The sequence below is a fragment of the Copadichromis virginalis genome, linkage group LG14, assembly GCF_057382275.1.
Source record: "Copadichromis virginalis isolate Kocher_CV1m ecotype Utaka linkage group LG14, C_Virginalis_male_GT1.1, whole genome shotgun sequence".
NCBI lineage: Eukaryota > Metazoa > Chordata > Actinopteri > Cichliformes > Cichlidae > Copadichromis > Copadichromis virginalis.
Genome location: NC_140631.1, coordinates 37,656,941 through 37,668,036, shown reverse-complemented (window position 1 = coordinate 37,668,036; position 11,096 = coordinate 37,656,941). Strand labels below are relative to the sequence as shown.

Genomic DNA, 11,096 nt, shown 5'->3' with positions numbered 1-11,096 from the left:
TAGCAGTCTTCACAGAAGTGCTTCTGTAGGAATAAAATGCACTTCTGGAGATTCACAGAAGAGTTGAAGCTGCTATATTAAACCCTGTGGATTCAAGATGGGATGTCACTCAAGTTCATATGCATTCAAAGGCAGATCAGTGAATACTTTGGGGAATATTGTGTTAGTTTTTATTCATTTACATCACTGACATCAATGCATCATGTTCGGCTTTTTGGCTGATGAAATAAAGGGGGGGGAAAAAAGCATCATGTGCATTTGGGTAAAAACTTTATTAACAAAACAAGAAGGCAAAGCACAGCCCAAGCTTCCATGGCACAGCAGCCTACATTACCTCGCTGTCAATCACTAAAAGTGCCACGAGTATAATAATTCTAACATCCATCGTTGTTACAGTTAAATATTAAAATAACACAGCCACTCGGATATACTGCATAATATATATTTACTCTAAAGACCTTTTAGACAACATCTACAGGAGGGGAGCCCAAGTCATGCTCATTCTCTTGCGCTGTAGCGCCATCTAGTGCCATCTCAGCACATTTACAGTAGTAGTACAATCAGAAACACAACAGCCCAGCAGTAGAAGGAGAAATCAAAAGGCTCGGGACAAAACAGACACTTTGTACCGTTTACAATCTCCAACAGCAATCTGTACTATACTTACAATCTGCACCTTAAGAGTATGGAAATGCTGAGTGATGTAACAGTGAAGAGAAGAAGGCAGAGGGGTTATTATAAGCATTTTAAAAGGAAGATTTCACCCATTTAATGCAATATTAATTTGCTCAAATGCAGGCCAATATTTATCACTCTTTATGGTTTTAGAGTATCACACCTTCATGTGTTGCTGTACTTAATCTTTGCACAAGTTTGAAATTTTATCTGTGATTTTCCAGGTGTAGGAAAGATCACTGCATGTTCACAGGGATCTACTCCACACTCCTGGGGGAGGAAAAAAAAAAAAAAATCTTGCACTCCTAAAAGGTTCATGTTTTAATTCTGTTATTACAAATCATGGATATTTTACAGCACTAAATAAAATTTGGTTTAAATTTGATATGAAAAAATTTATCTAAGTACCTCAGTTCAACGTGTCACGCCTCCTTTATTTTTGTATTGTGTTAGTTTATACACCCCAAACAAGTTTCAAGAAATGTACACTTTATGGAAACCAACGTCTGAAAAATACCATCATGTTAAACCCTAAAATCTTAATGTATCTTTCACCCTCATTGTGTTGCATGCATTTAAAATGGTTAACAAACTGCAGTATACATGATCTTAACCTTGCTGACAGGCTTGTAATTTAGAACAGATGTACTTCCCTTTAAAGGGTTGAAAGAGTTCAGGCCCAGTTAGTATTAATGGAAAAATTGCAGATTTATTGTGTTGTCAGATGAGGTGGATTTGCAGTAGTTGATTTATTTATTTATTTATTTTTTGTAATGGTAAAAGTTAGTAATTTCCTCCATTACAACAAGTAATTTCTCTACAGTCTATAAGAAACAGCAGTACACTTTAAACTATTCCAGTGATACTCATTTGGTGTCACATCTCTGGGTTTCTCAAGTTACGGTGGTGCATTTTTTCTTTTCTTTACTTTTTTAAATTCCAGTAGGCACAGAGGAGCTGCTGCCCCGTGGTAGCCCGAGGATAAAGATGAGGTGAAGAAGATGTGACGAGGGTCAGACAGGATTCCAGTGGAAGTCAGAGATGCAGGTGTATAATTTTGCCTAGGCAACCACCCACTGCAGGATGCTGGTGTCCTTCCCACCAGTGGAGATCAGGTGACTGTCATCGTGCAGGAAGGCAACGTTGGTCACGTGACTGCTATGGCCACCGTATTCTTGACTTGGAGCCTGGATAACAAAGCAAAGCAGGACAAAAAAAAAGTTAAGGAGTAATTAATTAAAAGTGAACAACATGCTCTTTTGGGAATTTTAAATGAAAGTTTCACGGTTTTCTTTATTTGAAGGATGTATAAACTATATGCACTGTTAACCTGGTGGATACATTACTGCACTAAATGCTCGGTTTCATCCTACTCTGTGCTTTGTAAGATGTCATGAGAGCAAATGATAATATAGTCATAATAATCCCCAATCACCTGCAGTTCAAACCTTCCCTTTTGTCAGGGGCAGCCAATCATAAGAGAGTTGACCTAAGGAAGGAGGAGCTAAAACTGATCCTTCCAGACTCAGGATGAACTGAGGTGCTTAACCAAGTACAAGATACAAAAGTTTTATTTTGAACTGTGACTCAAGCAAAGATTCTCTAGTAGAGTCCAAGAGCAATAACAGAGTTTAAGTTCTCCATTGTTAATAGTAACCCTTTTCTTTTTCTTGTTTATGCATGTGTAAATTTGTGTGCATCATAGCCAGTGACATCTTACTCAGATAAAGTTGAACAATCTCATATGGGAAGTTATTTCAGCTGCTGTAGTCTTGCTAGAGCTGCTGCTGCCCCTGCAAGCCACTTTGCAACCCATCTCGACCTCAACTCCATTGATTCAATAGGAGCCTGACTTATTTAATCTACGAATCCATGCTCTCCTCTTGACGGGGGCTCTTATTGCAGCTTTAGATTTATTTGCATGGAAGCTACAGGAACAGCGGTCCAATACCAATAATACCAAATATAAACTACTGGAGAAGAAAATTATCTTCTTTAAACAACGTTAACCTTCTTGGTCACATAAATCACCTCATGAACCTTCTAAGTTTCAATAATCATGAAGGTTATTTGCAATGAAAAACAAATGTATAATGTGGGGGTTTTACATTTGTACCAGCTGTTCATGAAACACAACTGTCTGGTTTAAGCCACTAAACACTCATTTTCATTCCAAATCTGTTTAAAATATGTTGTAACTTTTTACAGCTTGTGATTTTCTGCGCTAATGGCAGCCAGTTTGTCTTAATGGACAATTTAGTTTACAGCCCCAGTTTAGAAGGCTTTAACTGAAAACTTGTAAAAAAGGTGTCTAACAGCTTGCAACGGTTTGTGAGCACAATATAAACACCTGGCAGACATTGTGCACATTACAGGCCTGATAATGATAAGGTATTCTGTTATTTCTGCTGAGCTTTCATTGGGTTTCCCCAGTCTTCATTAAAACTTAATCACAATGCAGTTGAGAGACAAACACCATAGCTACGTAGTTCTGGCAGTGTTGAAAGTCAGCGTGTCTGCGAAGTGGAACAAATTTCAACACGAGCATACAAACACGCAGACCCCGGCTCTGATGTGCTTTGTGTTTGTCACTGTGAGTTAACATGACTGACCCTTGGTTGAGAGCAGGGGAAGGAGAACAAGTGCACTTTGCCAAAGTCATCAGCAGAGGCCAGCAGGGATCCATCATGTGACCTGCACGCAGCATTGATGTCTGTGCCATCTGCTCCATCTGGCCAGATTCCTGCAAGACACAAAAAGACAAAAAAAAAAAGCTGCGGCCACATAAAAACACCGTGCTCTTCTCCATCAAAACAAATTCGCAAGAAGAAACGACTGTGTGAGAGCTACGCTTGCTTCAGGCAAACATTGCAAAATACTAGTGTGATAAAATAGATGAATTTAAAAAGTTTTATCAACCTACCAAACGTGTTGAAGCTCAGAGTGCAGGTGTAGGTGGCCCACTCCAGGTTGCGCACTGTGTCCATGTTGGTCACATGTTTACCACTGGATGCCTCCCCTAAAAGCCGAAGAAACCCCCCCAAAAGATTCCTTGACATATGAACATAACTTTGAGAAGTCAGTGATATGAGTTTCATATTTTACCAGATTCCTATATTGACAGTAAAATCAGAGGGTGGAGCTAAAAGTGCACATGAACAGACATGAAGTATGACTTACAGAAGAGGATCTCATAGTCTCCTGAGTTGGTGACAAGGTACTGGCTGTTTTTCGACCAGTCCACATGGGTAACAAAGCTGGAGTGTCCCTGGGGAAGAGGCAGATCATGCAGAGTGACGATTGAACATTTTTTGTTAAAACTCTCTTTTAATGTTATTGATGTTAATTTTGAGTGAAATTCTCATCCAAAGAACAGCAATATATCAATTCACTTTTCAACCTCCATAAACTACTTAAGCCTTCAGACACTAGCGATCTGATTTTATGAAAAGAGATCACTGTAAGAATGGGAATTCATTTACAAACAGACATTTACAACTGGCGCTCCATGTGAGCATCTACTTACAGTGCATTTCCCCACACGGCTGTACTTTCGGCCGTTTTCAGTTACAGCATAGATGTAAACAAAGTTATCATGGGAAGCGACAGCCAGGAAGTTACCGTCTGCAGACACAAAGTGAAGTTAGCAGAAAATCAATGAACTGAAATATGAAATTTTGTCTGAACTTTAACATTTTATGGATCTGTGTCAGCGAGGTGAGCAGATGATGTTTTACCCGGAGAGTACTTGACATTGGAAATGATCTCATTGCCATCTGTGTGCATAGAAACAAGATCCCGAGTGTCAGTGTCCAGCACCAACCACCTGCAACACACAAGGCAGAGATTTGGGAAAATGCACATGACAAGGATCCAAATAGGAAGGCTTTAATATCTCCAGCATTAAAGGAGATCAGTGTTAGTGAATGTTTTGTCAATGCTCAGTTTCTGAATTTTAACTTGTTTCAGCTGTAAGGCTCACTTTCCAGTCATGGTCCCCACAGCCAGAACAGCCCCGCTGGGATGGAAGCCTGCAGACCTCCCTGGATCCTAAAGCACAGAGAAGACGACATACTTGTTATTTAGTACTTGTGATTGAACGGGAAGCTCAGTCCCTAACGCTGTCTTCATTCACAAAAATCTTCCTCACCTCGATGGTCTTGCTCCACAGGGGCTGGTGGGAGTGGGCATCCCAGAGGTGAACTTGTTTGTCCTGTGAGCAGGTAACAAACTGCTCCATGGTGGGATGGATGTCCAGACCCCACAGCTCATCGGTGTGACCCTGTAGCACATCATATCATTTCTTATTTAAAATGCAGCATGCATAAAGTTAAAATATTTGTTAGTAGTCAGCCTGTGAATGTTATCAGCATGTACCTGCACAATAGGTGTTAATGTATCAGGGAAGGCAGCTCTGATGATTGCATTCTTGGTGGTTCCAACAAAGAGTTCTCCGGGTTTACCTTCAGCCAGAGCACGAACAGGACCGAAGGACTCTCCCACCTGGACACACACATGCAGCACAGAGTCAAAGAAAGCACAATATTCAAAACATTAAGTAATAAAACTTTTTTTTGGAGTTATTTACTTGCAGCACAAGAGACACCCACTGACAGTTTAATCACTAAACTGAGAAAAGTTTAAAATAATATTTAAGTGGGTTCCACAGAAGTTTCACGACCTCCGATTTCCCCTCAGAGGAGAATTCGCTCACCTCCATCGTTGCCTTTTTTCTGTAATCGTGGTCCCACAGCACCACCTTGCGGTCTTTCCCCCCTCCAGACACCATGGTGCCGTCCTTGAGAACACACACTGAGAAAATGCCGCCTTCGTGCGCCGCTGACACCACCTGGCTGATGCGGGTACCACCTGTCAGACGACACAGGGAATCAGAGAGTGAGCAGCAGATATCCTGCCTCTTTACATTTGTGCTTCACAGTAATGATAAATGAATGATTTCATTTAAAATCCAGACTGCCGTATCTATGTCAGATGCCCCACCCCCCATTATCAGTGGCTTGCTGATCTTATGTCGTGTCTCAGTCTTGAAAAGATCCACCCAGAATTAAAAGGGCACATTTGGTAAAATCTGGGGTCTTTTTCTGACAAACTTCTCTAACTTTCAATTTAAGGATGTTCCTGTTGACTAACAGATTTGCTTATTCCATCGAGGGCCGATGACCTACAACTTTACTGTGTTAATGGGAATGTGAAGCTCAGTTGTGTTGCTGCTAACTTAGTGTCGTTTGCAAGGAAAGGTTTTGTTAGTACCAATCGACCCTTCAGAGTTCTGGAGTTTTGTTAATTTTTTTAACCTATGTTCTAACGTGAGAAGTTCTGTTTTGTATTCAATGTAACCAGTTTTTGTGTTTCCCTTCGTTTTTTTTCTTTTTTGTTAGCTGTTTCCACAAATGCTTAATTTTATGTTCTGTTATTCCTGTTTTATTGAAACAATCATATATGAATATAAACGTGTTCAAACCTTCGTTAATTCAAGCAGCCAGGATTTCTGTGATTGGCGATTGAATCTCTAAATTTTGTCAAAAAAGAAAAGAAAAGAAAAAAAAAAAAGCTGGATCAGAACTTTCACTTTGATCGTACCTTTGGCCCAGATGTAGAGGTTCCCACTGGAGTCTCCTGTGATGGCGTCTCCATTCTCAGCGAATGCCACACACAACACATACTTTGGTTTCTCGTGTTTCTACAAAGCCAGACAAATAAGGATTTCAAGGACTACAGAAAAGACTGCTGTCATAGACTGCACCTTAAGAAATAAAACTAAATATACAGCAGGGTTTTAAGAACAAACAACTTGTGTATAGTTGCGATACCTCAAACAGGCCCTGTCTCTTGGTGAGAGTGTTCCCCTCCATGGTCCAGAAGTTGATGTGAGATTTTCCACAGGTAACAATCAGGTTGGTGTCCATGGGATGAAACACAGCGGCCAGCACAGAGTCATTGGAGCACTGCAGGGACAGAAGCCAGGAAGCTATTGTTTCATTCTATTTGCTACGTTCATGAAAACATACCATTAAAATCCTTCATCCATGCATGTTATCAAAAAAATTTAAAACCAGGAGATCAATAATGATACAGCTGTATGAATGAGATCAGACTCAGGTGGCCATACCTTGACTTCAGCCAGCTGCTTCTCCTTCTGCCAGTTCCAGACTGACAAGATGTGATCGTTGGCATCATCCACAGCGCAAAGGAAGGTGCCGCCATTCTGGTGAATGAATGAATAAATAAATAACTGATTAAATCTTAATAAAGCATGAAAACATAGAAAGGGGCCTGAATGACTTGTGTAAAAACTGGGTATTTGGATAAGTGCATAGTTATTGGGATTGTATTATATTTTGCAGGAAGCATTACACTTGCAGTGTTATATATAGATCACATCATGAGTCTGGCTGACTAAAGCATTGATTATATCTGAGCCAGAACTATGACTCATCAGTTTAACGGGCTTCTTACTGACAAAGACATTAACCATCGCCTGCCAAAACACACTCAAGTAACGTTGTTAAGCCTGTGATTTATGACACCGACTGACGTAGATGATGGATGTAGAAAAACTGAGACACATAAATAGTTGGCTGATTAAATGTGAAGTTTTAGGGGAATATATGTCTTTACACTAAAATAAAACACCTCCAAATGCATCCCCTTTTTCTTTAGAGGTCATTATTCATTGGTGTAATTCCCTGAACTAGAATGATGTTGACACCTCTAGTCTAAAAGGGTGAGACGCTCCTTACCGACTTTGAGAAAGCCACACAGGTGACCGCTCTATCGAACACTCCCGTTCCAAGCACATGGAGCGTGTTGAGGCTCACAGAATCCCAGACGCGAACATGGGGAGCCAGCAGCTGAACAAACACACACAAAAAAAAGAGGAGACATAGTAAAGTTGTTTGATTCATATCAAACCTTCTTCTGGTTTCCACAAAAAACAAAACAAAACTTTATTTGAAGTTTTAAAGCTCTTTCAGTTTCATATTTAGTGATTAGGAGACAACGCTACGGCAGGATTGGAGATGCTCGCAGTACCTTTCCATCTTTAGAGTTTCCAGCCACTTGTCCTGTTGCTATGGTAACCATGTCAGGATGCACACTCAGGCTAAGAAGATATGAGAAAATATTAATTATATTTGTGGCTTTGTGATTATTAATTCTCATTCATTCTGCTTCTTTCACACGATGCCTTTAAAAATGTTTATCGTGACACACGCCGTTTTCTCTGGTCTCTGACTTTTACAGGAAATCTCGAGTATTTTTCAGAAGCACGTTATAGACACTTGACACGTATAAACAACAGCCATATAAACAAACCGATTGACTCACATTTTCCAAGTCAATAAAAACAAATATACAATATTTATTTCAATGTGAATCATATTTTGCATTTCTAAAACACAAAAAAAAATGACAACGTGAAGAGGCGGATTCCACGTGACGGCGTGGGAGAGGAGAGCACGATTGTTTCCCTGCAGAGCGGAGTAGCTTTCCCAGCATGCCCCAGGGGGCCTTAATGTTTACATCCCAGTGTCTCCAGGCACAGGATGTCAACTGGTGCTCATTAAGTACAGCACAAATTTGACTGATGGTAAACACAGAAGCTGTCGATGACGTGTTACGCAAAAACAAAAACAACTTCTGAGCAGCTCGTTTCTCTCTTTGTCTCACGTGTGGGGTCGAATAGAGTTTTGCTTTTTTACATTTTCTTTTCATTTTAATTTCTTTTGGGAGGAGATTTGCTCATTTTAGCTTCATTTTTACTGTTTAAAGAGGTTTCCTCTAGTTTTTATTCATTTGAATGATGATTGTTATGTTAGTTCTTCTGTATGAAAAGACATAACATCAAGTGAGTCTGTTTAAACAAAACCATCTATATCACGGTGTGTTAGTTAAACACAGCTTTTGATCAAACGGGATCTGTTTACAAGACTTAGAGTAAATGAGGAAAGCAGAGATGATGCAGGAAAATGCACAGTCTCTGTAAAGATTAAAACACTTTAATGGCTGCTCTCATCAGCCTGCTGTTTTCTCACCATTTGACGTCATCGTTGTGGCCCAGGTAGTGTCTCTGCTGCTGCTCCTCTGTGTTGTACAGCACCACCACTGAAGCATTGAAGTAGACAATCTCTCCCGTGGGAAGCAGGTACAGGTTGGAGCGGCAGTCACGACCACGGTAGCCATAACTGGACCACGGTTAGATTAAGGAAGATGGCTGATGCTGGACAGGATTACCAGAATATTCAGCAATTTTATTTTATATATTTTGTTGATGCTTCTTACTAAGATAACTTAGAAACACCAAATCTTATTTTTTGTAATTTCTTGGTTTTCAGAGATACAGTTTGTGCTTTCACCCCTATTATTTATCTTACAGACAAATATGTGTCAGAACAGCTGTGAAAACAGAAGATATGATCATTAGTTATTAGTTATATTAGAAAAATGTACTCCCACACCGGAGGTCACGTCCATTACGTTTATATGGTCTAACAGGTTGATTGGTGAGCCACAGACAGTTGCATGTTGTATGAATCACAGCAGAATAAATCTAAATAAACCTAAAAATAAAGTAACGCTAGCCTGAGTCTATTAATCAGATATTTTAAATATCTAAACCATCCGAATCTTTAAGTAAACTGTTCGTGTACTTCTTAATTTCTCTCTGTCTGGATCAAGGATACACCCACTGCAGTTTGAGCTTATGGTCAGGCAGCGCCACCTTCTGGTCAAGGCTGTAAGTCCCCTTCTGCTGGTCTGGGACGTGCATGGTGACGGGACGGCCGCGGAGGAACATCCTCACGTAGCTGTCCTCTGCAGTTAAAGAGGGAGGGAGGAAAAGCAAGATCACCAGTTAAAGAAAGAGAGAAGGACAAAGTAACACTAGTTTTGACCTCTGTACCATCACCCTCTCTAGCTTTGACAGCATTTTTTACTAACTTTATAACCAAAATGATTTTGTGTCAGTAAGAACATAATTGATTGAAATACTTCTTTAAGTTTCACCCCAGTAATGCCAATTTGAAGACAGCGGACGCAGCAGGAAGTCTAGAAACCTCCCAACTCAACACCTGACATCAGAATAATTTTTCCTTCTTTGGTGCTTGGTATAAATTTTCAGACACTTTGTGATTAAATATGCATACGAGGCCATCTCTCTCTAAATTTGTGCTACTTTGCATGCTTCAGAAGAGAAAATTAAACACTGAATAAAGCCAGCTTCATAATTATCATGTCTCTTTTGGTGGCACATTAAGACTTCAAAATGGAAATGAGGAAATATTGTTAACAGCCTCTCACAAAAAATCCTTTCAGAATACAGACAGGACTAAAACTGGAAAATTTGTTGTATGCAAGTGTTGCTGAAGTTTTTCTAAAAGACTTTAAATCCATGTAATATAAAGTTTATACCTTTTTTTTTTTTTAATTGAATAAAAAGCAATTTGCTGGTATAAAATGTAACAAGGATACAGTAACGCAGCATAAAACTTTCATAGCTGCTTCCTTGCATGTAGACGATTATCTTTTCATATAAAGTCTTGCATGCAATGAGGCATAAGTTTAATTAATTTGACCTAATTTGCATAAATGTCCAACAGAAAAAAAAACAACGACGTAAAATAGCAAAACAGCACACCACCTCACAATTTACCAGTGCTTAAAAAGATGTCACATTTTTGCTTGTTAAATATATATTAATGGGAAAATGTATAAACAGACAAACAGCTTCACATGCTTAAACACTTTCCAGCAATTACAGATCTTTTGTTTTACAACGTATTCAAAATCTCCAGTAGTCTCGTACTCATCTTAATGGGAGATCCTCTGCATTTCCAACATCCTCTAAAATAATTAAAATGGGACATCACTATCTCTAATGAGAAAATGCATTTCTTTGAAATGACAGTCAGAAGAATCCTTCAAGAGTTCTTCGAGGACTCCTGAAGGCTAATTGAGTTTCACACATGAGAGGCTGCTCATCCCCTTTACAGCAAATTAAAGTGTGACAGTAATTGGAGGCTGAGACATAACAGCTAACGCAATTATCACACACACGCACACACACAGAGAACAGTACAGACAAAAGCAAAGCAATGGTGGGATTAAAATTTTATTTTACCTGCATTGAAAGTGCATTCTTTGGATTTGCTGGAACACAAAAAGAAAAATGGTGTTCAATTAATATTATTTTGCACATTACACGATAAACAGCATGAAGGTTACAATCATTTTCCGAAAGTGCTGAGAGGTGGGTATATTATGTCTTTATAAATTATTTACTCATGCTACATCTCTTACCCACAGTTAATTGAAAATAGAGGGCAGACACACACAGAGTGTACCACACGTGTCCAAAGATGTGCACAACTTTTCGCCTTCAGAGGATCAGATGATGTAGTCTG

The 11,096-nt window shown here is 39.5% G+C and overlaps 1 protein-coding gene across 3 annotated transcripts in view; it reads right to left on the bottom strand.

Moving 5' to 3' along the window:
- Positions 1-253: 253 nt before the first annotated feature.
- eml2 (EMAP like 2) overlaps positions 254-11,096 on the bottom strand; it is a 32,296-nt gene continuing 21,453 nt past the window's right edge. For all 3 annotated transcript variants that reach the window (XM_085430780.1, XM_085430781.1, XM_085430782.1), the window contains 18 exons: positions 10,814-10,842; positions 9,378-9,507; positions 8,730-8,879; positions 7,729-7,798; positions 7,437-7,547; positions 6,806-6,901; positions 6,507-6,641; positions 6,277-6,376; positions 5,390-5,544; positions 5,053-5,178; positions 4,826-4,957; positions 4,658-4,725; positions 4,413-4,501; positions 4,202-4,299; positions 3,856-3,943; positions 3,599-3,694; positions 3,288-3,418; positions 254-1,862 (listed from right to left, as the gene is read on the bottom strand). In XM_085430780.1, the coding sequence (XP_085286906.1) occupies positions 1,737-1,862; positions 3,288-3,418; positions 3,599-3,694; positions 3,856-3,943; positions 4,202-4,299; positions 4,413-4,501; positions 4,658-4,725; positions 4,826-4,957; positions 5,053-5,178; positions 5,390-5,544; positions 6,277-6,376; positions 6,507-6,641; positions 6,806-6,901; positions 7,437-7,547; positions 7,729-7,798; positions 8,730-8,879; positions 9,378-9,507; positions 10,814-10,842 (1,930 nt within the window). In that variant the 3' untranslated portion in view covers positions 254-1,736. The remainder of the gene's footprint in view (positions 1,863-3,287; positions 3,419-3,598; positions 3,695-3,855; positions 3,944-4,201; positions 4,300-4,412; positions 4,502-4,657; positions 4,726-4,825; positions 4,958-5,052; positions 5,179-5,389; positions 5,545-6,276; positions 6,377-6,506; positions 6,642-6,805; positions 6,902-7,436; positions 7,548-7,728; positions 7,799-8,729; positions 8,880-9,377; positions 9,508-10,813; positions 10,843-11,096) is intronic.